The sequence below is a fragment of the Cricetulus griseus genome, chromosome 2, assembly GCF_003668045.3.
Source record: "Cricetulus griseus strain 17A/GY chromosome 2, alternate assembly CriGri-PICRH-1.0, whole genome shotgun sequence".
Lineage (NCBI taxonomy): Eukaryota > Metazoa > Chordata > Mammalia > Rodentia > Cricetidae > Cricetulus > Cricetulus griseus.
In genome coordinates this window covers 166,082,153-166,108,593 of record NC_048595.1, presented here as the reverse complement: position 1 = coordinate 166,108,593, position 26,441 = coordinate 166,082,153, and the positions used below count along the sequence as shown (strand labels likewise).

At 39.7% G+C, this 26,441-nt stretch overlaps 2 protein-coding genes across 5 annotated transcripts in view; one reads left to right on the top strand and one right to left on the bottom strand.

Annotated features, from left to right (window-relative positions):
* Smad4 (SMAD family member 4) overlaps positions 1-23,717 on the bottom strand; it is a 50,582-nt gene extending 26,865 nt beyond the window's left edge. For 2 of the 4 annotated variants that reach the window (XR_003481780.2, XM_027397870.2), the window contains exons 1-4: positions 23,631-23,717; positions 9,325-9,700; positions 7,450-7,624; positions 6,844-6,873 (exon numbers count right to left, since the gene is read on the bottom strand). Coding sequence is in view for 3 of the 4 variants with exons in the window: in XM_027397870.2 (XP_027253671.1) it covers positions 6,844-6,873; positions 7,450-7,624; positions 9,325-9,573 (454 nt within the window). In the remaining variant the exon portion in view is untranslated. Of the gene's footprint in view, positions 1-6,843; positions 6,874-7,449; positions 7,625-9,324; positions 9,701-18,993; positions 19,112-20,923; positions 20,944-23,630 lie in introns of those variants that run through there. The other 2 variants (XM_027397872.2, XM_035440066.1) reach the window with 2 other exon arrangements.
* On the top strand, positions 23,371-25,568 carry LOC113833670 (translation initiation factor IF-2-like). Its single transcript, XM_027397974.1, has 2 exons — positions 23,371-24,002; positions 25,051-25,568. Exons 1-2 carry the CDS (start codon positions 23,371-23,373, stop codon positions 25,238-25,240), a joined length of 822 nt encoding a protein of 273 aa, XP_027253775.1. The 3' UTR covers positions 25,241-25,568.
* The last annotated feature ends 873 nt before the right edge of the window (positions 25,569-26,441 follow it).

Genomic DNA, 26,441 nt, shown 5'->3' with positions numbered 1-26,441 from the left:
TGATGTTGCCCAACTGTTTGCCAAATATGAGCAATAAAGGTCATCACAGAACCTGCAACACCAACACTAGATGCTTCAGAGACACTTCCAAAGACATGAACATCCATCTCCATTTGAATACATTAGAACAGCATGGAGCTATGGACCACAAAAGTCATGTTTATTCTACTGCCAGCTATAAAAAGGCTAGAGAGGCTGAGTAGGAAGCTCTGTGTCCTCACTGGATGACAGGAGACCATTTTCCCCAATATGACAGTAATCCAGGGCTTTTCCAGTGGCTCCTTATAAGGCACTTGGGTAGAAATCAGAGGCTTTCCATCAGCTAGTGAGTGCAATTACAGAGGTGAGCAGGAGCTCCAGAAGTCTCGAAGAAGCAGTGGATAAATCCAATCAAAGGCTGGCAAAGGGTCCTCAGCAAAGGCTGCTATCCTGTCCATAACCAGGAGAATGGATCATTTCTGAAACAGTCCCGCTCCAGGCAAGGATATTAAGTTCAAGAGAGAAATAACCCAAGTTTGTCATACAATTCTGAGGGCTATGCCCAAAGGTGACACCACATTAGGGAAAGGGCATGTGATAGGGTTAAAAATCTAAGAGAAAGCTAGTTATTCTTTGGATTTTTCATCAGCTGTGTTGGGTTGTCACCCCACATTATAAATAATGATTTTTATCCTTCAACTAACGTGACAAAGAAAAAAAGAGCATAAAGCTGCTCTTATATTTTTGGTTGTGAGCCTTATCTTTTGGTCGTGAGATGGCTGAGCCATCTCTCCAGTGACCAGAGTTCCAGAAGATGTGAAAATTTATTCAAGCCATGCTAAGAAAGACTAATGATGCATATGTGCGATTGGCAATACAGTGTCATGCTGACCAATCTTTTCACTTTTCTTCACCAGAAAGATCAGATTTTGCAAAACAAAGAAATGATGACCATAATAAACTGTAATCCAGTCGTGATACATGAAGCACATATATACTTGGTCCTGAATCCACTGTACTGAAATTAAATAGCATGTTGGAAGTGTTCAAGTTGTATTTTAGAATATGTTATATTAAGTATAGCTGCTTTGCTTTTTAATTTAAATGCTCAGTTTTCTTTAATAGAGCTAGTAATGGTTTTCCATCAACTTTTATGCGTAAGAAATAAAATTGTCATCGATTTCAAAACAGAAGGAAGTTTGGAGCTGCTGCCAGCTTGTGGATTTTTTTTTCAATTTAACTTTAAATATGCATTTCCCAGGTAAGACTGATAACATCATAAGGATAGAAGTCTAGAACACAGTTTTTGACAAGATAAAAAAATCAAGTCACAAAACACTATTGTACACTATGATGACATGCATGATTTGGGGACTAATAAGACAGCCTGCCACGAAGGCTAGAAATCTGCATTTGGTCATAAAAAATTCACATAATGGAGGAAGAAGAGAACTGACTTCAAGTTCTCTCTCTCCCTCTTCCCCACCTCTCTCAAACAACACAAAACCTACCAAGGCCTAGGAGGTGTATCTATACCTTATGATCTGTATATAAAAGTATATTAAAGAAGGGAATAGTGCATGTACTTTTTGCATAAAGAATAAAGAAGCCCTGGAAGTGAAGACCAGAAACGAATACAAGTGATTACAAATGCAGGAAACAGTGACAATGGGAACACTTCTTTACACTGGATACCTTTTTATGCTATTTTGATTTATGGACCATATATATTGCTTATTCAAAAAATTAATTTAAAGATATGGTATACTTTTTAAAGTCCATGAAAAAAGATACTGTATTAATCATGGTTCTCCTTATGAACAGAACTGATAAAGGGGATTTACTAGAGTAGCTTACAGGTTGTGGTCAAGCTAGTCTGACAATGGCGGTCTCCTGTAGGAAAGTCAAAGAATCCAGTAGTTGTTCAGTCCTCAAGGCTGAGTGTCTCAGCCAGTCTTCAGTATGCATCAGAATCCTGAAGAACAAGACTCACACCAGTGAAGGAATACCTCAGCAGCAAGATATATGAACTTGCCAGTGAGAATGAGGACAGGAAGGCCTGCAAAACCTTCTTTCATGTCTTTTATACAGGCTGCAACAAGGTGTAGCCAAAATTTATGGTGGGTCGGTCTTTCAACTTCAAATGATCTGAATTAAACATGGGTCTCCCTACCTCAAATAATCCAATTAACTAAATGTCCCTCACTGGTATGCCCAACTGCTTGGGTTTTTAGTTAATTTCAGATATAATAAAGTTGACAATCAAGAATAGCCAACATAACTCTATCCCTTGTCAACCTGACACACAACCACAGCTCCTTATGTATGCTCAATTTCCAAATAAAAGCAATAACCAGGTCATAATTACACTTAACATGATATACTATCCCACTTAAAACCAAATGCATTACATACTTTAGAAAAGGTGACAATGTTTATTGAAGAACATTTTTGTAGTATCAAAAACAATTAAGCAATGATATTATCTCAATTGAGGAGAATACAATTATCCTCTACTACAGGATACACTACAAGATAAAAGTAAAGAAAACACAAATATCTGAACAAACACAATCTTAACAAAGTATGACAGAAACATTCCTGTCAGTTATAAACCCCATTTCTGCAACTGGTTACATGGCCTTAGAATCCAGTAGATCACTAGGGGTGACAGTGAGTGTAACTATTCCCTTTCCTACCCCTAAAGTCCTGGACCCATGAACCCTGGCTATGGGAAACACTATACCATAATTTGATCCTGATTCAAAGCATAAGCTAACTTCCGGAGAACCCTGCCCCAGCCTTCCAGGCTACTGCCACCTATTCGGCACTGAAACTTTGTCTTCCAAAGGCTGATCCATCCTACTATCAGGCCAGCTGATCCAGGATGGTGAGTAACAAAGTAAGACAAGTGGATTCCATGACCATGGGCCCACTGTCACACTTCTCTGGCTGCAAAGTGAGTTCCTTGGACAGAAGGAAGCTGTGTAGATAACATGATATTAGATAAGGCATTCTGTAAGTCTACAGATAGTAGTGTTTGCAGAAGCATTACATGCTGGAAACAGAAATCCATAATCAGAATAAGTATCCATTCCAGTAAGGACAAAGTGTTGCCCTTTCCATGAAGCGAATGGTCCAATGTAGTCAACCTGCCACCATGCTACTCGCTGGCCACCCCAGGGAATGGTGCCATATCTGAGGTCAGTGTTGGTTTCTGCTGCTGGCAGATCTGGCACCCAACAGCAGCTATAGCCAGGTCAGCCTTGATGAGTGGAAGTCTATGTTATCTCATCTACACATAACCTCCATCTGTGCCACATGGCCACTTTGCTCATGAGCCCATTGGGCAATGGCAGGGATGGCTGGGGAAAGAGGCTGACTGTCCACAGAACAGTTCATCCCATCTACTTGATTCCTGAACTACTCTGCTGATGTCACCTTTTGATGAGCATTTACATGGAACACAAGTGTCCAAGTATCTTCATATTTGCTACCCATTCAAACAGATTGATTCACATCTTCCTCAAATGTCTTTCTCACCAATTTTCTAACCATGTTCTTTGCAACTCCCCGACTATCCCATCAAAGCATTGGGTACAACTAATGAATCAGTAAACAATTGTGTTTCTGACCATTTCTCCTTCAAAGCAAAACTACAACCGTGTATACTGTCTGGAGTTCTGCCCACTGTGAGGATGTTCTTTCTCTGGCCTCTTTCAGGGTTGTCCTGGGTGGTGTCTGCATAACATACCAAACCATCAGGAAACCATGCACTAGTCTTCTCTTTCTTAGTCAACCATTCATAAGGAATACCCCATGAGCCCAGAGGAAGATACCTGGAAACTGAAGACATTTGAACAAGAGTCGAAACCATAAGCATCTGGACAACTTGCTTCTGTAACTTGCTTATATCCTCAGACCTGTTCACTTCCATTTGATAATGGATTGCTATTGTGCATATCCTACTTTAGGGATTGGTGGATCAGATAACACCCAGCTTATGATGGGCAGTTCAGGTCACATGGTAACACTGTGGCCCATTGTCAAATATTCAGTATCTGTCTGAAAAATAGCCATCACAGATACCAAATTGTAAAACATTTCTCTTTCTGGGTTTCAACTATATTCAACAAATGCATTTACTGAAAAAAAAAATACATACTGAGTATCCATGTTCTACATATTGTTTTAACAAATGAGATCGATAAAAACAAATATGACTAACTTCCTGGAGCCTGAGTTTTTTATAACACTTTTCTGTTGTTTAATATTTCATAGCATACCAGCATTACTTTAACTCCTAGCTGAGCATGATCCTTGATCATGTCTCCTAATCTGGAGAAGTAAAGATGACCTCACCTACCAGAGAAAAGCATTAAGTGGACAATTAACACAATATTTATTGTGGTAGTCAGAATAGGAATGGCTCCCCATAGGCTCACATATTTGAATGCTTGGTCATTAGGGAATTGGTCATGAGAGAGTGGTACTACTTGAGAGGGACAGGTATGGTCTTGTTGGAGTAAGTGTGGCTTTGTTAGAGAAAGTGTTTCACTGGGAGTGGTTTTTCTAGTGTTTCAAAAGCTCAAGCCAAGCCAAGTATCGTTCTCTCTTCCTGCTGCTTTTGGATCCTAAGCCATCATGAATGCCTGCATGGTGCCAGTGGTCATTGTCATGAGGATAATGGACTAAACCTCTGAAACCATAAGCTATCCCTAATTATAAAAGTTACCATGGTTGTGGCTTCTCCTCAAAGCAATAGAACACTAAGACACTCAAATCACTTAGCTCAGTACCTTACACAAAATGAGCATTCAGTAATTGCTAGATATTTTAAAGAATATGCCCAGTTATAAGATGAAGCTTTGTATGAGAGGTAAAGAATAAATTCTCCATAGGTGACAAAGAATAAGCTTAAGACACTGGGCATTCTGTCATTGCCACAGGCAAGCCACTCACCCGATAGATAGCATGCTATCTTGCTAACTTTTTCTTCCCTCCAAAAGACTGAAAACTCTGAATGGAAGGAAGAAACATGCCACATTTTTCTTAACATCCCTAAACCTTAGCACAGTACCAGGCAGTAACAAACGCACTAAATATTTGTAAAATGAATACATGGAACACCGTGGCCACAGAGTTTCATGAAACAGATGAGCTATGCTAGAAATGACAACCACAAGATCCTAACTGACAAGTAAAGAGAAGTGCTTCATTGTTCTCAACTTTTCATTACCTGGTCTACCTTTTTTTTTTTTTTGTCCAATTCAAAAATGAAATGTGAAAAATCTGTTTTCCAAGCAAATAAGCAAGGCAAAACTGTCTACAAAACTACCACTAGGGGGATCCACAAGGCTGACTATGGCCTTAGTGTTCCCTGAAGGAAGAATACTAACCCACACAATCCCTGTGGGGAACCTCACAACTACCTATATGGGAATTCTGAAATCATCACTACAGTTTCCTAAACCCTAATTTCCACTGAGTAAATGTGTTAGTTCCCAAAAACTATTAATGGAGAATGGTGACAACGCAAAGGATGTTTACAAGATACCCTGTGTTGACAGAGGCAGAGCTTTTAGCAACCCTAAAGCTACTATTTCCAGACCACCACAGCTCCACTACCACCAACCGCAGTTCTCAGAAACCTGTAAGCCAGAATAACAGCACGATTCTATTACCAGGCACATGGAAGAAAAGTTGAAACTAAAGCCAAACAGCCTTTTCCAAAATTTTAAAGTCATGTGGTATCTTCCGACCCACCTCTAAGATTCTAAAGAATGAAACGTCATACTACTACTACCTGCTTGCAGAAGAGCTCACTATTTTAAGATGATGGTGGCTCTGTGTCAGAGAATCTCCACAAACTGTTTTTTTCAGATTTTAGTTTGTTAATAGGTTCTAAGTTATCAGAACTAAAGATTTAAAGAATTCCATTTTCCTATATACCAAAATCCCAAAATTGAAAACCAAGTGGATTTTCAAACCTCAAAACATTTTATTTTAGCCTTTTGTTTCCTGAAATGCTTCTTAAAATATTAATATGTATAATTTTAAAGCATCAGTATTATCATTCATAAAAGTACATCAAGGTGAAATGAAGAAAACTGGAATAGATATTTTTGTAAGATATGGTACACATGATCCCAAATTATCACACACTATGGTTACTGATACCCATTTACACCAGCTGATTTTCTTACAAAGAGTTGTTACTTTGTCAATGGGTGGTGGTGGTGGTGGTGGTGGTGCAGGTCTTTAATCCCAGCACTGGAGAGGCAAAGGCAGACTGATCTCTGTGAGTCTGAGGAAAGCCTGGTCTACAGAGTGAGTTCTGGGACAGCCAGGACTACACAGAGAAACCCTGTCCCAAAAAACAAACAAAAACCCTGTTAAAACTGAACATTAATTAGACTTGTGTCCTTGTGTCTTCATGAGTGGCAGTTCAAACCCAGAGAGCCCAGGTCAATTTAATCTATGATTAGGGAGCTCCAGGAATAGTTCAGCAATTAAGAGAATTTGCTGCTCTCTTAGATTACCCAGACTCAATTCCCAGCACCTACAGGAGAGTAGCTCACAGCTATCTGTAACTTTACTTTCAGGGGATTTGATGCCTCTTCTGGCATCCACAGGCACCAGACACACACATGGGGGACAGAAATACATGCAGGCAAAACACTCAAATACATAAAACAAATAAATTGAATAAGCTCAATTTTAAATGTTAATTCACATGTTTAGAGTACAAATTATTTTCTTGTTAGTATTACTAGCTCCTATACAAACCACTTGTTTGAGAACAAAAAATAAATAAGACATGAAAAAAGAAATAGGAAAAGTTACAAGAAACAAGCTACTTACCATTACTCTGCAGTGTTAATCCTGAGAGATCTTTTTTTTTTAAGGGAAAGAAAATGAAACATAAATCATTATCATGAACATATCTTCTATTACATATAGAACATCAATTTAAGCTAGAAATTGCAAAACTTCATGAGCCATTTCAATTTAAAAGTAGGGTAAATCCTAGCTATATATATTGTTTAAATTTATAATACTTCCCACCTTATTTTCAACAATGTACAACGTAGGCACAGTATTAATTTTATATATTTATTTCTAGTAGTAAAAAAAAAATTTGCTCCCAAATTTGTTCAGATGTAAGTATTTACATTTCATTTAAATTATCTGAATCTTGAGCAAAACATAGTAGTGCATACCTCTAATTCCACTGCTCAAGAGGCTGAAGTAGTAGGGTCAAGATTCATCCTTGACTACATAGCCAGCTCTTGGCCAGCCTGGGACATGAGACCTTGTCTAAAACAAAATTTTAATTCTGATTCTTTAACTTTATTTGAAGTCTTGAGTAATTTTCAAATACAAGTTTTAAATTAGGAAAATTAAAGTATTACTAGGGTCTTTTCCCTTTATACATCTACAAAGGTTCTGCAACGACAGTCAACTTACCAATTCCAGGTGAAACAACTCGTTCATAGTGATATGGATTCACACAGACACTATCACATTTTAAATCAAATGCATACTGACAATATTTAACATGTTTTAGTTCATTCTTGTGTAGATCAGGCCACCTCCATAGACGGGCATAGATGACATGAGGAAAGCCTTTCCGACCAGCCACCTGGGAAAAGAAGCAATCAATGATTAAGTATCAACTTTATATTATACATTACACAAAGGACTTAATCTATGTTCTCAATTAATCTTCAGATTCTACAAAGTCAGCATCTGTGATACTGCAAAACACACACATGGTTTGGCTCATATATCCTTTCACATAACTGAAATCTTAGCTTCCAGCTGACTGAAGGCTACAGCTCCCAAGCATCTTCGGGATGGGGGCTGATCACAGAAAAGACTAAGGCAGAATGAAGAGGCTGGAACTTTAGCCCAACCTCTACGGAAGGGAAAGGGGCCATTTCAAGCAATGACTTAAAATTGTATCTAGGTAATGAAACCTGGACTGGAAAAAACAAAGAACAGGGCTTGGGAACTTTGGGGTGGCTAAGCATGTGGAGGTGGTCCCTTGAAGTTGGTCTACCTGGAGAGGGCATGGAGGTTTACCTTGCCTATGCAGCTTTCAATTTGTGGCCTTTGCAATACCCTTCATAATGCCAAACAAGGTTTCCTCAGTTATGGGAGATGCTTGAGTTAATTAAGTGCACCGTGGGTGGGACTGTGGGAACCCTTTATAGGCGACAGAAAGCACAGGTAAAATAACCAGATGATTATGATTGGCATCTCTGAGCAGACTGAGTCAGAAATGAACTGAAGTAGAGGATGCTCAGGAGCATTACCTGCAGACGTGCTTATTTATTTACCGAGATAAACGAGACCTTCAAGCCTTTTAAGGTCACCAAAGATATGTCGAGTGTACAGTAGGAAAAACTGGTTTGAGAGTCTCACTTCCCACCCACCTCCACTGCCAATGTCAGATTATAACCATCCTTTCATAGATGAGAAATCCAAAGCTCAAAATAACTGGAGCAAAGGAGTACGCACCCGTAATCTCAGCACTCAGGAGGCTGAGGTAGAAAAAACCCTCAAGTTCCAGGTCAGGCCGAGCTAAAAAGAATAAATAAACTATCCAGGATCACACACCAGAGCAAGAATTTGAACCAGAGTTCAATTTCAGGGCCTGCACTCAGGTTTTTAAAATCTAAAAACTATGCCGAAAATCTAGAGATAAACTTTTAAAAATATAACATCACATTTCTACACTTCTTCACACAAATGATATTGATTTACATGAAAAAGTGACCAGTGAATGTTTCATACCAATGGAAAATACAACATACTGAAATTACAGGAGTCCAATGTATCAGTTTGGGCATTTACAATACCCAAAAAGGTTGGCAGATATGGGGAGTGTGACCTAAGTGATGAATACCAAAGTGCTACAGGTAGTTCTCAAGATATAGGGCTTCTCATTTATTTTTCAGATTTTCTTCATTGAACTGTTTTTAATAAGAACATATAAAAAAAAAAACCCTTAAGATCCATCTTTGGAGTATTCTTCCACATACTCTCATCATACACACTGGCAATAGATGCACAGTATGTCAAGAGGCAGAGCTATGGAGCTTAACCGATGGCCCAGCATTAAGAATACCTGATGCTCTATGAGGAGCAGAGCTGGATTCCAGCATCTGGGAATGCTCTTCTGGCCTCTTCCAGAATTAAGTAATAAAAAGAAATCTTTAAATATTTGAAATAAATACATAAAGAGATGGAACTCACATTAAATTGGCAGTAACTTAAGGGGAAATTTAAAAATATTACTCTTCCATCACAGAAGACACACAAAACTCTAAAACTAACCTGAAGCCGTCCATCCAGTGTTCTCTGTATGGTGACACATTTGCTAGGATGAGCTCCATTTGTAGTTATAGCTGTTATTAAAGAATCCAATTCATCTTTTTTCTCTTTCAGCTTCTTTACCAAACTTTCAATTGCTCTTTTTGCAAACGTTTCACTTTCTCCACCTTGTCTATGACACATCAAACTATGTACAATGCTCAGACAGGCGTCATTGCTTGTCGGTGTATTTGTTATAGACATATTGTCCATTTGTTCAAGTTTGTTCTTTTAAATCAAACTCTCCAATTTCTGGAGTAATTCTGATCTTGTGAAGGCAGTGAAAACCAATGGCCAATGCTGCAAGAAGAGCTGCCAGACATCTGGTGAGCAGAGTAATCTGAGAAGGGGGAAGAGAGAGAAAGAGAGAAAGAAGACAATGCATTTCACAAGGTAGATGCAAATATCTGGGGAAAGAAAAACTGTTCCACTTAAGTCAAAGGACTCAGCGCTCATAGTTTTAAAAATGTTTAAAGTTTGAAACAGCTTAACTATAAAATGTAGCTAGTTTTAATATCCCAAAATCATTTTTTAAAGTATCAACCCTTCTCATTATTGCAAAGACATACTAAATCAAGTCTTACCAAACATAACATTACCCCAAACCTTTCCTTAGTTATTTCTGTGCCCTTTCTATTTTCTATGCCACTGCTGCAATTTTGAGCAGCCTTGAAATTCATGTGAATCATTGGTATTGAACATTTACTTCCTCTAGAGCAGTGGTTCTTAACTTTCCTAATGCTGCGATCCTTTAATACAGTTAGTTCCTCATGCTGTGGTGACCCCCCAATCGTAAAATTATTTTGTTGCTACTTCATATGCTACTATTATGAATTGTAATATAAACATCTGATACGCAGGATGTCTGCTACATGACCCCTGTGAAAGGGTCATTCAACCCAATGTGCATAGTCACCCACAGGTTGAGAACCCCTCTGGAGTTATTTCTTAAATGTCTCTCTCAATTTATTATATCTCCATATAAAGCAGCGAATTTTCATGTCTGTCAATAGTCATCACTTATTCATATGTATAAATACAAATAAAAAGATGGAGGAAGGTTTGGTTTTGAAACAAGGTCTTACTCTGTAACCCAGGTTGGCCTGCCACCCACAGGAATAGCCGTACAGCAGCCTCCCAAGTGCTGAGGTTATACCCAGCTAATAAATAGTCACTGAATAGACACTTTCCAGATAAAGAGCATCTGCTCATGGGTGGATGGAATCAAAGATCCGAGTAGGACTCCAATTATACTAAGAAGTTGTATTTAAATTCTGAATCTGGAAGTAAAAGAACTCAAAAGAGAAAAAAACGGTATGAAGTATGCTGCATACAGTACTCAGTATTCAGTAAGGAGTACTTACTGTCTGAACTCAAAGACATTTGTTTTTAAGGTATATTATCCTAAACGCATTATATATTTATTTGCATTTTCTCCCAATAAAATATACTACAGAAAACATAAGAGGGCATTGACAGAGGAAAGGCACTCACACCCCCAAAGGCATACAGAAGGTTAGGTAAGAACAACTAATCCCATCTAAACTGGAAAGCTATCATTCTCTTCCAGAAGTGGTACTTGCTATTCGATTGTGAACTTAAAAAAATGAAAAACAGTCATGGACTCAGTGTGCAAAGCCTTACTTTTAAGCAATGATAATTTATTCATGGAGAAAAGGAAGAAGGGAGAAAAAAATCCACTGTATGGTCAAAAAAGAAAAGGAAAACAAAAAGGTAAGCATAAATCTTGGCTAGGCAAAGTAGTGAACACCTGCAATCCTAGCTACGTGGGAGACTGAGACAGGAAGATCATAAATTCAATGCCAGACTGAACAATTCAGGAAGAGCTACCTACCTGCACACACGTGTGTGCATGTGTGTGTGCTCACACATCCCTCTTTCTTACGGCTAGGATATATCTGAGTAATAAAGTGTCTGCTCAGCATGCTCAAGTCCCAAGAGTCAATCTTCAGACTGGAGGAAGGGAAAACGCTCCTACTGACTTGGTATCTCTCACTGTCACTGCTTAATTCCTATATTACAAGCACCTGTTGTGGCTTGATAAATATGCCTCCATAGGCTCAAATATTTGAATGCTTCACCACCAGGGAGTGGATTAGGAGGTAAAACCTTGATGGAGGAAGTGTGTCACTAGGGGTAGGCATTGAGGTTTCCAAAGCACACACCATATATAGAGTCTCTTTCTACCTGCAGAACGGAATGGAGCTCTTAGCTACTGCTCCAGCTCTATGAGTGCCACCGTGCACCCACCATGATGATAATGGACTAACCTTCTGAACCAATAAGCCAGCCCAATTAAATGTTTTCCTTTATAAGAGCTGCCATGGTCATGGTGTCTCTTCACAGCAATAGAAACCCTGACTGAGACACCTGTGGACTGAGACTGAACTAGTCATCCTCACCATTATATACCCATTCCTAAGACAGGTTAAGTACCACATACTGCCCAACAAGTGCAATTTTGTGTTTCACATGCTTAACTCATAGCTATTTCTTTGGCCTGAAAAATTCACCACTATTTTAACCACTCAATGTTTAAGTCTTAGGCTTCCTTCCAAATTACAGCTTAAATATTTTAATTGCTCCCGGAGTTTCCCCCTACTATATTGTCACCTTGCTTCTCAATTCCAGAGAATTATTTCCCTAATGTTTGTGTTTCTTATTATGTTACTTGATTCCCCTCCCTCAAATTTAAGGCACACCTTTATTACACTTTACACATCAAATTACAGTAATTTTGCTGTATTTTCTCTCAGTCATGAGTTCAAAAACCAATATAAATTTAGAAGGTCAAGAAAAAAAGCCAGTCTCATCTTAGAAATTCCCAACACCTTGCAGTTCCTGACTGTGGTGGTCTGAATAAGAATGGCCTGATAAGATTCTTATGTTTATATACTTGGTCCCCAGCTCAGTAAGGACCAGGAGGTAAGATCTTGTTGGAGGAGGTGTGTCACTGGGATGGGCCATGAGTGTTCTCTTGTTCTTCCCACAACCAGTCTTGCTCCGACACCCCCCCCCCCCCCCCGTCTTGTGGTTGTTGTCTCAACATGTAAGTTCTCAGCTATTACTTAAGAGTTTTGTTTGCCTGCCTGCATACTCCTCACCATGGTCATGGGCTCACCATCTGAAACTGTAAGCAAGCCCCCAATTAAATGCTTTCTTTTGTAAGCTGCCTTCCTTGGTCATGGTGCTTTGTTACAGCAGCAGAAAAGTAATTAGGACCAAAACATACCAAGCAAGTGTTTTCAGACTGACTATAAGATTTTTACTCTGTGGAACTGTCCTGGAACAAATTTAAGCTTGCAAATAAACTTATTTATATTCCACAATTAGTGTAAATTTGTGCCAATGTATAATTTAAGTATTTGTATCTATTTCTCCACAGTGTCAATATTAACGGTCATTCTTTGTTAAACTTAAGCTGTTTGGGGCCTGACAGTATTGCAAAGGCTGTTTTAATTATAAGTTTCTTTGAATACAAAATTAGCAGCTTTCTTAAAAAGTCTTTTAATATCTTGGAATTTGTTGTATTCCTTGGATCATAAGGATCTTAAATATAATTTAGAAGTTTCTTACAAGAAAATAATATCAGCATGGATATATAATTGTATTGCTATATTATATGTCTTTGTATTATGGAAATATGATAGGCATGGACAAATACTGACATGATAAAAATAAAACTATATGTTCCAATTAAAGTTCTAGCAACATAAATGATCACTTAAAATCTCTCAATGGTCCCATTTATAAAATGGGCACAATATCTGTTCTGCCCACACAACAGACTCCTGAGTAATAAAATGCAACAATGTACATAAAAGCAAAGTAGAAGCCATAATTGGCCAAAACAGCCTATCTACACTTGCTCTAAATAGAGACTAGAAGGTATGTATCAAAAAGTATTCTCTCAGACCAAAGTCCCATTTCTGTAACAACCTAGGGAACCTCCTTTGATAGACTGAAATTAAAATGCAATCTATATATTTTAAGAAATGCAACTATGTCCTAACTTTAGATAAAGGAAGAAAAGACTCACATAGTAAAATCTACATTTCAATGTATTGCACATCAGTCAGAAACTGTAAATTAAGAAGCTAAGGGCCAGAATGTAGCTCAGCACAATATATTTTTAACATGGGTTAAAATCTGGAACCCAATTCTTTTTTAAAGGAGTTTAAGATGCTTGAACTTTAAGTAGCCTCATAAATATGACAGTTACATATCCAGACCTCTTAAAGACAAACATTAAGTTGGCAACACTGATTTTTCTCAAATGGTGAAAATAAAGCTCCAAAGAAAAAGCTTCAATTAAAAAAAGTTGAATTGCTAGAATTGAGCTAGACACTAATTATGCTTTCCTATGGGAATTATTAGGACATTTTCAAGTCTTATAAGATGTAAAGATAACTAACTCTTCACTGCCTCTTGTGGAATGCTATCTCTTAGACCCCCAGCTACAAGGACCTCTCACAAAAATCTCTACAACACCCTTTAAAGAGCATTGCTAACCTGGTAAGAACTACTAACTCTGGTTGGATGCAGTGGAGCAAACCAGTGGCCCCAGCTAAGACAGGAAACCACCTGGCCACAGTTTCTCAAACTGTAAGTTATGATCCATCGAGGCAGGGGTGGGGGGTGGGGGCGGGGGGGGGGGGGGGGGGGGCTGTAATTAAATGTGGAGGTCACCAAAGGGGAAAAAAAAACAACAGTAGTAAGAGGTTTCTAGCCCCCCCCAAAAAAACAATAAACCTAAGGTGTTTCTGGTAGTGCTTCCCCACACTCCACTTGTGACTTCACTGCAGCCAGACAGATTGCAGATGACTGTTATAAACTGCAGTGTTCTTATTGCAGTCTCCAGCTTTTACTAAATGGTTTAATTACAGAGCACAAAGACTTAAGACTTTCCTACCAGCATTCTTCAGCATGTATCAAGTTAGTGTAACTTCAGATTATGTTATATTAGAATGTTTGATTTTAAAAAATGTCATTTGAGTGGCCGACTTGAGTTTCATTTTCTTTTACTTGCTTAATGAATTTGGGTTTGGGGTAAGGATTAAACTTCCAACAATTTTGAGATGGCCCTAAACATACTTCTTGCAACTTGTACTGTGTATGCATGAGAAGCAGTACTCTCGGCATTGTTGATCACAGGATCAAAACACTGACCAATTCTGGAAAATACTGAAGATGTTCTATGTCTGGCAGCATCAAATATTCAGCAAAGATTTAATTCTTTATGTAATAAAATCAAGAAATGCATTCATCCTAATAGTAGGTATTTACTTTGATCTTCAATAAATGGCAAATTCTATGTATATCAAAGAACTTTTAAAGGTTTTATCAGTAAATGTTTGTCTTATATACCTATTTTATATGATTATAAATTCAAATCAAATAAAAATGTCGTGAATACAAAAAGTTTAAAAAGGCTGACCTGGGCAACATAGCAAGATTCCAACTCAGAAAATTTATAAAAAAAAAAAAAAAAAAAAAAAAAAAAAAAAAAAAAGGCTTTTTTTTTTTCTTTCCATTTTTCGAGACAAATTTCTCTTAGTTGTTCCGAAACTCAAACTGTAGACCAGGCTGACCTTGAACTGAGAGACTGCCTCTGCCTCCTGAGTGCTGGGATCTAGGGTTTCAGATATTGGTGAAAAGTACACCTATGTTGTATGAAGTACTGGGTTCAATCCCTACAGTATGTGTGTGCACAACAAACCTAGAAAAGCCAAGCATATTACCAAACTAGTAATAACTAAAAAGAGGCATGAAAGTGAATGGGAACAACATAGGGAAAGTTCCTATCTTGATATAATGTGTAAGTCAAGTTATAACAGACTCCCCAAATACCCACAGTTTACAGATTTATTTTGCTTAGGCTCTTCATTTATCACAAATCATCTGGTGGCCCTACCTACTGCCCTATTTAGAGACTGACAGAAGCACTATCTTTCCAGGTCTAAGAAGCAGGAGAAGGGAAAGGACAGCTCACACATTATCTTTTAAAGGTTATTACTTCTTGCTTTTAATTGGCCAAAGTCACATGGACATACCAATGATTCCCAGCAGGGAATTAGTCCCATAAGGGATGTTTGGCAACGTCTAGAGAAATGTTTGGTCTCTGGTCATAACACCCAGAACGTGCCTGACACCTGACATCACAAGTCAAACAGGGTCAGGCCTGGTTGGTGTTAGGTGAGAGTTTTTTGATGGTCTAAAAAGGAAGGAGGGGAGGGAGTCCCTTATATGCTGGACCTAATGCTGAGAATAGTTAACCTTAGAGTTTAACAGAAAAGAACAGGGAGTCAAATCTAAAAGGCAATGTTGACAATAGTGGTTGAGATCCTGAATCCAGCAATCTGAGGTCAAATCTATGAGGTCCCTTACCTATACTTGACTGTTACTTGTTCCTAAATACACAAGAACTTAACAAAATTTATATTAACAGCCATCTCAGAAGTATCAAGCCAAAACATATGAATAATATATCCCATTGGCAATCTAGTAAAAATGAAGAATTAGTTACTTTAAAACTGCACCTGTCAAACTGTTTTCTGATTCCCTTTATATAGTGACTCATTTTCTGGCATTATTAATTTTTAATATAGGCTATATCAATATTTATCATATTACAAATTAAAATAAGTAAATTTTAATTCATTTTCAACAGGCCCACTAATGTTAACCTAAATAATTTTTATGAAAAATATTTTTTCTAGAACACAAAAGTTAAGAATGACACTATTTTACATCTGTGCAAATTACTGTCTAGATTAACTAAAGACAGCTGCATTCTCCTACCTTCTTTAGCACTCAATCTGCTGTGAATTTTAAAGTGCAGGAAGAAAATGTGACACAGAGATATGTATAATTGGAAAGAATATTTTAATACTCTTCTCAGATAATAAAGGATATTCATCTTTTATTCAATGCCAAAACGAAACAAATGAAGATTACTTGAGTAAAATCTGAATTCTGAGATTCTGGGTTTGTTGGATAAAAACCTACTGGGTTGGGGCTAGGGAGGTGGCTCAGCGCATGAACATGGGAACCTGTGTTTGTACCCCAACTCATACAAAAAAAAAAAAAAAAAAAAAGCTGGGCACTCTTCTAATACCAATGTTGGGAAGTAAAAACAGACAGACCTCTGGAACTGAGTATTAAAACAAACTCAGGAAAACAAAAAAAACAAAAATGCAGAGTGGACCACTCCCAATAAACTGCAGCCAAGACAATCATCTGCTTCCCCATGAGCATACATACAACACACAGAAGTCCCCCCCCCCACACACACACACAGGAACCTGCTTACAATACACAGGAGCACCTGCCTGCGTAGTGCCCGCCTGTGCTTGCACGATTCTATCTACATCTAACTCTGCAAAGACTTTAGAACATTAAGAATTGTTCATTTAGGAAAACACTGGTACAGTAAGTTATTCAGATTTTCCAAATGCTGAACCATTTCCTTATAGAATATATTTGTTTGTTTATTGTTTTGACACAGGGCCAAACAGCCCAGGCTGTCATAGAACTCACTATGTAGACCAGACTGGCCTCAAAACCAACATAATCTTGCCTTGGTCTCCTACATGCTAGAATTACAGGCACAAACATGTTCAGGTAGAATACACGTATTTTTTTTTTTTTAAATCACATTCATTCCTTAAAAATCACCAACAATATCACTAGAAAAAAAGTATTAGGAAATTAGCAAACTCATGCTAACAGACCCAGGTTTTCCAAAACTTTAATTTTCATTTGAAAGATTAGACTTCATCACTGACAACTAATCCTTAAAGTGGTGGGCTCATTTCATTCATTTTCACCAAATAGCTAGGTCTAAATGATGACAGCATATCTACAGGCATTCTGTGAAATAAAAATAAAAATGATACTACATTTCAAAAGCAGCATCAAGCCTGCAGCTCAGTCACATAAGTGGTTTTCCTTGGACATGCAAAAAAATGCTTAATACACACTTCCTTTTTAATCACGCAAAATAGACTACTTAAAAGCTAAAACTGTTTACTTCTTCACCAAGGGCATTCTTAAGTGAAAGTGAAATTTTTTTTCAAATGCTAAACATATATCTGGCTGTGAAAAACACAAAGAATCTGTCTTAATTCATGCAAAGGAGCCACCAGTCTATCCACTACTGTTTCTATACTGTTTCTATAGTACAACTGGAACATAGAGAAACACCAAATAATGTTTCTGCCTTATTATGAAAATTATTTTGAGCTCATGACCTCTTTAATAAAAGGATCGTGGGGCTTCCCAGAAATCAACAGAGCATATTTTGGGAACCACTATTTCAAAAGATTGGAAAGGAAGCTGAATTTTAATACCTGGCAACTGGGAATAGGAATGTATTGAAATTCCACAGAAGCCCAAAATGGCTCTAGCAGGTGAAGGCCTACCTAAAGCACAAGTCTCAAATGCTGTTAATTCTACAGAGCATTGGTCTAATTTGCAGACTACCAAAAATATAGCAAAACAAATTACACCACGAATAAATACACCTAAATTGAGAAGTCTAATAACAAAGTCGGTCTTGTTTGTTTGTTTTGTTTTTTGAGACAAGGTTTCTCTGTGCAGCTTTGGATCCTGTCCTGGAACTCACTCTTTAGACCAGGCTGGCCTCAAACTCATAGAGATCCGCCTGCCTCTGTCTCCCGAGTGCTGGGATTAAAGGTATCACTTCAATACCTACACACATTCAATTATTCTTTCAACAAAGTTTATCTTTTTGTTTTGTTTTTGTTTGTTTTGAAAAAGGATTCCACTATGCAGCTTTGGCTGGCCTGGAACTCAGAGATAGCCTCCTTCCTGCCTCTGCCTCTCAAATGCTGAGATTAAAGACTGAAACACCATCCCAGTCTTCAGCTGATCTTAACAGAGTCTATAACAGTAGATGCATTTAGTGTCTAACAATTCCTGGCTTCAGCTGGCTCATTGAGCACTAGTTCTATCAACTGATACAATGACTGTCCACCATATTAACTTCACTAGAATTAACTAGTCAGCCAGTTACCAATAATAAATACCCTTAGTTCAGTTCTGAATGTATGAATATATTTTGAAGCCAGGTATGGGGCACAAATATGTAATTCCTTTACTCAATGGGTTGAGAGAGGATGACCTGAAATCCAAGGCAATGTGGCAAGACCTTGTCTGAAAACCTACACACTCACACAAACACATAAGAACAAGTACACATATATACACACACATTTACCCTGAGAAAGCCCAAGCTGTATACATTCATCTTTATTTATAGAAATCATACATTACTAAGACAGCAATTACTTATCAGTAGTCCTTTCTGTTTAATCATAAGAGCTCCATTCAAAACAATAGAATTTGACAGGTTCCAAACTGATGATCAAAAGGTATAAATAAATACAGAAATAAGAATAAGCAATATGAATAACCAAAACCTTCACAATGGGGGGGGGGCTTTTTCCCTAATAGCTATTGCCATGCCTCCTCCATTCTATTTCCATTCTGAATAAGTGTGTGTGTGTGTGTGTGTGTGTGTTGGAGTTAGGAAGCAAAAAAAGATATATTTTTATAAATAGTTCTTCCAAAGACAAGAGATGCAGCTACCTTTATAGACCAGCACTCTGGAGCGACTTCAGGTAGATTAAGTAAAGTAGAAGAGCTGAGGATGTAGCTCGATGGCACAGCACTAGTCCAACCAAGTGTGAGTCCCTAAATTCAATCACCAGCAGCAGGAAGGAAAACATAAAAAGAGAACATGTGCCTAAATGATCTCTCTACAGAACTGCCAACTAGCTGGGCTAGTTGAGCAACTTTCGCACAATGCATAAATTAAACCCCCAACTGTCCAGGTTTAATCAACGCAACTTTCCTCTAAGGCCCAGTAAAGTCATGGTTAGAAAACCGTGTCACTTCCAAGCAGACTAACCCCTAAGGATGACTAAATTCCAGGGCTGAAGAAATGGCTAAAAACAGTTAAGAGCACACACTATTTCTTCTAGAGATACTGGATTTTGGCTCTTTCTCAGCACCCACTTTGGGCATGTGGCTTCCTTAGTCACCAGCAGAGAAGCACACAAATACGTGTAGTTAAAAATTAATAGGGGGCTGGAGAGATGGCTCAGCAGTTAAGAGCACTAGTTGTTCTTCCAGAGGACCTGGATTCAATTCCCAGCACCCACATGGCAGCTCACAACTATCTGTAACTCCAATTTCAGAGATCCAATGCCCTCTTCTTGGCCTCCACAGACACCAGGTATGGAAGTGATGCAGTTGCAAGTAGGCAAAACAACCATAAACATAAAATATATTTTTAATAAAAATAAATCTTTTAAAAAAGAAATTAAATTTCATTAGGAATTTAGATACTAGTTTAGAGACCAATTTCATAATCATAAGAATGCAGCTTCCTAAGAATTGTTACTAAACAATACAAATAAATTAAAAAATAAGGAAAGGGGGAGAAGCAGGAAGAGGGTTGGGAAGGAGAGGAAGGCAGAGATTTAAAAGCAAAAGCAACATGGCAGGACCTTCAAAAGACCCACTAAATATGTACTGTTGCACTCAAAAGAAAGTTTAGGACCACTGGCCTGTAATATTACTCAGTAGGCAGAGGCAGCAGGATCACCCAAAGTTCAAGGCCAGCCTCATCTACATATTTGAGACCCCATCCACCCCAAACAAAAGAAAAAAGAGAAAGAAAGGAATGTAAGAGCAACAATGAAACAGATTAAAAACACCCTAAGGCTCAGCTACAGCGCTTTTCTAAGCTGGCCCATGGAAACCCAACCAAAATTTGTATGGGTATTAGTCAGGCATCAGTGTTTCGTAAAGTCCTCCAAGAAACCTCAATGTTCAAGTAAGTCTGAAAATCACTGCATCAAAACCTTGGAATTAAAAATCAGTGAAAAGAGCCGGTGGCAGGACATAGCTAAGTGGCAGGACACTTGCCTAACATTTATGAGGCCTAAATTCTATCCCTAGCAACAGTGGAGGCCTAGAGCAATTAAAAAAAAGGGGTGGTGGGTGGGGTGGGGACAAGTTTTCCAAACTGGGGGAAAAAAAAATACTATTTAAAGAATCAATAATAAAAGACAGTTCTTGTATTGAAAGAGATTTAGAATCATCTTCAAATTGATTAACACAATACAATCATCTTTAGTAATTTCTGACCTATGAACTTTATCAATTATAAGGGTCAAGCATCTGATCTCCTACCATTTTTCTTTTACATAAGTAAGCACTACCTAGTCTTTAACCACCCCAGTCCTCATTCACTTTGATATTCAAAATAAATCTTCCTGGATGCCAATTACACCACATAACAGTGTCAAGGTGACACAATCTAAAATATCTTGTTTCTGAGAAACTGGTATTCAGCCAAAATTTCCATTACCAAAATTACACATTTTAAAATAAAAGGGAAAAAAATTCAACAATTCTAACTGTGACCCATTAGCATAAGCTGATGACAGATACTAAGATGCCCACAGTGTAACAAAAGTGGCTCATATGCATGCTATCTACACATACTTACCAGTTATCTGAATGTCTCATCTTAAGCAAATGATTCTTCATCAACTGATAGGCAAAAACAAAACAACATAAAACAAACTTCTAAATAATTTGACAAAGCTATACTGAAGGTGACATTCTAGTCTAACTCCTTAACTTTCATTTAGCACAGAAAACAATGAAACCATTTCGTCAGGTTAGTTTCACACAAGATTATGGTTCACCCAGTCACTCTTGCTCATGGCTTTAACAAAATACAGTGGAGGGTGGGGGTATCCACCCATACAATGAAGCACTGAAAAAGCTATTTACAAGATGTTTAAAGAGACATCCACTCTGGATGAATGAAAAATGAAAAGAAAAAAACCTAGGCATCAACTAGATGGGGACAAAACAGAATTAAAATGTGTAATATTTAAACACCAGAAAAAGAATATATGTTCTCACCAAAAGAGGCAAAATTTTAAGCAAGCCCAAATATACATTTTAAATTTAACCAACTCTGCAGACTCTATAGTTAATTGCCCTAGTAGAGGCTTGAGCCACAAACAGCTCAATTAGAAAAGTGTGTGCCAATGTTACTATAAATCTGGCTCAATCAGAAAAAAAATAGGTTCTAATTGAGCTGGGGTGTGACCGGTCTGCATAAATTAGTTTAACTTAATTCCTTTCCCTCCCTCCCTCCCTCCGAGAGAGAGAGAGAGAGAGAGAGAGAGAGAGAGAGAGAGAGAGAGAGAGAGAGAGTGTGTAAATGAAGGGGAATCCAAAAACAAAATTCATAAACAGAAATACTTCAACTAACTGAAGTGACTTTAGAAAACACAAGATCTGTAACCCAGTATAACTGCTTCAAGAGCAAAGCCATCAGGAAAGCTCAGGTCCCTATAAAACATAACTCCAAATTATTTTCACTGACTTGCTTAGCAGAATTTTCATTAATTCTGTAGACACAATTTTAATTCTTCCCTCAAACTTAAGATTTACAATGGAAGCATTTAATCAAAACTATGAACTACTTCAATACACACAGACACACACACACACACACACACACACACAATACCTTTTTAAGGCAAACTCTTAAAAGTCTAGAAAGCAAAAAAAAAAAGTAATTTGTATTACTACAGTCAACATTATGTCAATTCTCTTCAGAAAGGTTTTAATTCCAGCAATTTAAGCCTACATAATTCATCACATCAAGATGTGAAGCTACGTCAAGTCATGGGTATTAGTCTACCTCTGTGCATATCTGTAACAAGTTCACTGAAGAAAACAAAATCGTGAGCATGTGGGCAACTTGTCCCAATCTTGTATTCCAGCACTTAAGAGGCTGAGATAGGAAGGAGTAGGAAGCCATATACACTCAGTATATTGACAGTATTATGGATGAAGCATTAGGGAGAAATTGTATTTTTTAAAATGTTGTATTAATCATTTACACTTCGAAATAGCATGCATTAATCCTATCAGATCTTCCCAATGGAAACAAGAGTCTACAACAATAGGGAAAAGTTACTTTAGAATATCCTATGTTACATTTCAACTGCAAGTACTTCTGGTCCTAAATACTGTTAAATTCATGACATCTATAATAAAAATTATCCAAATGCGGTGCTTAAAATCTAATTACTTTGTGGAATGTATACATTTCTGTACTTTCGATTAAGATTCCACACAGTTTTTGCCTTTCAGCACAAAGTCCTGAACCTAATTCCTAAAACGATCAAAAAAGTTGCTACTTTGAGGAGAAGGATGCTAATTATGGCAAAAGCCAAAGATTGTTAAAAAATTAACCGAGATTACAAGCCTGCAGAACATGAACTCAGGGTACTTTAAATAACTCCCTCTCTCATCCTGTTACTTTTATTTCTAAGTAAGTGACAATCCCACCTTAAATTATCAAAATTTGATGGCACTGGAAAAAAAAGTAATTTTAAAATGAATTACATGAAAAAATCAATTTTAAAAATTTTAAAAGTTTACTCTGGCTTTCGTGGGGGCAGTGGGGAGGCGCTATCAATCAACGGGACTTTTTAAAGCCTCCGTAACTCGCCAAGGGACCTTTCAAGTTAACTAAACACGCCCATGTCTTTGAAAATCTGGCTTGAGAAATCATAAGAGCAGTTTGGGGTGCTGAAGCCAACGCCCTCCACCCTACACCAATTTCACGCTCTGTGCATGTAGCCCTAACAATAAAATAAACTACGCCTTTTATTAGGAGACACGTTTTATTAGAGGAGGGAGGTGGTTCAGTTAGGCGCTAAGAATGTTTCCCGCAAGCCGCCATCACCCACAATACCCAAAAAGTAAACAAATAAAAGCTACAAACCTAAACTGAAGGGGCACAGCCAGGAAGAGAAAGTGGGGACAAAGAGAAAACAAACACTTGCTGCTGGGGAAAAGGCACAAGGACGGACGGCCCGACCCGGGGCATCCCGGACACAACCGCACTCCCGGCGGCCCGACGCGATGGCCCGGGCCGCGGCCAAACTCCTCCCGAACAACAAAGAGCGGCGGCACGGACGGCGCTCGAGTTCCCGGGACGGCTCGCCTAACTGCGAGTGGAGTTGGGGCCCGGGACCCACGGGCGAGCACGCGGAGCTGGGGCGCGCGGGGGCGACCCACCCGAGCCTCGCCGGGCCCGCGCTCGCGCCGGCTGCCGCGGGAGCCCGCCCCGGGGCGGGGAAGCGCCGGCGCCGAGGCCCGGGTAGGGGAGGACCGCGCGTTACCTGGGCTCCGCGCCGCTCCGTGCCGTCGCTTTCCGGGTCCGGCCCGCGGCGTCCGGCCCCAGGCGGCCCCTCTCCCGCCGCCGCGCCCGCGCGAGGACCGCGCGGGCGGGCCGCTGGAGCTCCGGAGCCGCCCCGCCGCGGGGGGCCTCACTCGCGGGCGGCCGGCTCCCGTCACGCGCTCCCGCCCCGGGGACGACCGCGGAGCCAAGCGCGACGCGGGAAGGGCCTCCAGAGGACGGCGGGCGGGCGCAAACACGGGCTCCGCCACCCGAGCCGCTCCGTTACCGCAGCGGCGACGACGACCAGGGCCGTGTTGTTGCTGCCAACTTGTCGGAAGGACACTGAGCATGCGCGCGCGGAGACCACATCCGGGTAATTTCAGGGTTTGGCCCTTTTCCCCCCCGCAGCGCTCCTTTCTCCCGGCTGCCCCCGCCTCCCGCCCAGATCAGGGAGGGTCCCAGTGCGCAGGCGCCCGCAGGCAGCAGCGGTCTGCGCGCTGCCCGAGTCCCAGCAGGGCCGGCCCAGGCTGTGTTCGCGGAGCGGCGGCGGTGGAGAGTTGCAGTTTCGCGGGTACAGTTTAAAGATAACCTAAGCAGCGTGGGACAGCTTGGGAGAAGCGATGGGCAGGGCTGCCAGGTTGGGTTGAGATTTTGAAGACCTTGGTGGACTCAGCCGCACTAACTGCAGGTGTTTGTAGCAGTTCACTTTTGGGGGGCGGGGAGGGTAGGGGAGGTGTGTCTGTCCCTTTCATCCCACCCACCCGGAATCGAGCTTCGAAGGTTGAACTTGGAGGCGCGCAGGACCGCCAAGGAGTCACACATTCAGGGGCCTTGGCCGATGTCACCAAATGTGAGCAGTTAGAAAAGAGACGGAATTTCTAGTTAGAGGCGACCTTCAAGACCTCCTACTTACGCCTGCCGAGTAGGTTGTGCAAGCATGGCTCAGTTTCAGAACTTATCAACATTACAAAACAAAAGTCAAAATCCTCTCCCGTTAGTTAGGTGGCCGGATATCTAAAACCTCCAGGGCAACCTAAAGGGACAATTCAAAATTTGGTGTCTACGTACAAAGCCTTGTTTCCATCCCAGCACCACACCACAAAAAGTCAAAACAAAGGTTGGTCATTCAGGGGCAAAAGGCTGTTCTCTTGATTTTGACTTTCTAATTATTTTCTAATTTTATGAATTTTGTGCTGATTAGAACACAGGCCTACCATATGCTCCCTGACTTTGGTTCATAGCACATGCATGCAATCCTAGTACTTAGGAAGCAGAGGCAGAGGTATCGCCAGCCTGGTAGTTCTACAAAGCAAATTTCAGGCCAGGAACTAAAAAGTAAGACCCTCTCTCAAAAATAAATAATTTAGACGTCTAAATTATAAACAAATTATATGTTGTCTTTTTGTTTCACTTTTCACCAGCCTGGTGATGCTTCCATCAGAATTCCTTCAAGACAAGCTATTGGACCATTCTAAGTCATTTCTCAAGTCCTGTGGGAGAAACCACACACACACCCTGCGGTTCACACTCTGTCCCTTCCTTCCACGGTCTGTATCATCCCAGCCTGGTTTAAACCTCTTCAACCAGAAAGCCCCTGAGGCTGTCATCTGAAACTGGTCTTCTCTTACCCCTGAGGTGTATGAAAACTTTTCAAGACTATTCAGAGGATTAATTTCCAGATCCTACATGACCATGTGTACTGTTTTCTAAAGTTCCTGGTCTTGACAAAGCAGTTGAGGGCAGCATTTCCTTTCAAGACTGTCCTCACACCTTACAAAAGTCAAAACTTCTCTCCCACTCTTAAGGTGGCCCAATTTGTAAAACCCCTGGGAGAGCCAAAGGGACTGGAGATTTGAATCCAAAGGGATTCAAAAATTGGTGTGCAATGAGAAAATGTATTACTTAAATGAATCGATAGTAAATTCCTTTGCAAATCCAATACTTTGTTGTCATCAAAATGGAAGGGGTGCAGCACAAATTGGACTCCGTAGGTTAAAAAAAGAAGAGGAGGAGATGAAGTTGGGAGAGGGATACGAGGGCTGGGGGAGTCCCGGGGCTACTGTAGGGAAGGCTGGATGGATAAGATCTATATACAGTGAAATGCCCCACGAGTACAGTTGAAAGCCAGAAGGAAGATCTGTCAGTTGGCAGATTGTGAACAATGATCGGTTGTAGATTAATCCATGAATCCTTGGGAAAGCATTTCTGAAAGAATGTTAAAATGGAATATCATGGCTACCTTCAAACTTTTGTGTCAGGTATCTATGTCTCCATAATATGTTACCACGAGTTTAGAGGATTAAATCAGTGCACACTTACTGTCTGCTCCGAAGTCTAGCCACAGCTCAGCTAGGGCCTCTGCAAAGCAAGGCTCCCTACTCCCCAGCCTCTTGGTTCCTTGGCCTTTGCCCTAACTCAGCCATGCACTCCTGTGGTGTTATTTATGGGAGTCTTATCAAACTCTCCACTTTCATAAACATAGTTCCAAACAGCTGATACTCAGATCACTAGTGTTTCAGATCACTCTCTGGACTACTTCAAGCTCTCAAGAATTCTCAACTCTTGCCTCTGCTTTCTCAAATCCTTGCCTGGTTCTAACTTCTGGCCAGCCATTGTAGTCACTCTTGCATGTAGCCTCAGCCCCTTGTTTTTCTTCCTCTTTTGTTGAATTCAGCGAAAACACAACGGTAATTGAAGCTGGCTGTCCATCAGGACCGAAGCATCTGAGTATAGCTGTAGAAAAACACAATTCTTATCTCTATTTTCATTTTACCACTATGAATCTCAGGTTCCTACCTCCCCCTCCATTTTT

Bases quoted from the DNA above. Each gene is read 5' to 3' on its own strand.
- LOC113833670 (XM_027397974.1), top strand. From the start codon at position 23,371: ATGGCCCGGGCCGCGGCCAAACTCCTCCCGAACAACAAAGAGCGGCGG. The intron at 24,003-25,050 runs GTAATTTCAGGG...ACTTTTCACCAG, and splicing joins CGCGCGGAGACCACATCCGG to CCTGGTGATGCTTCCATCAG.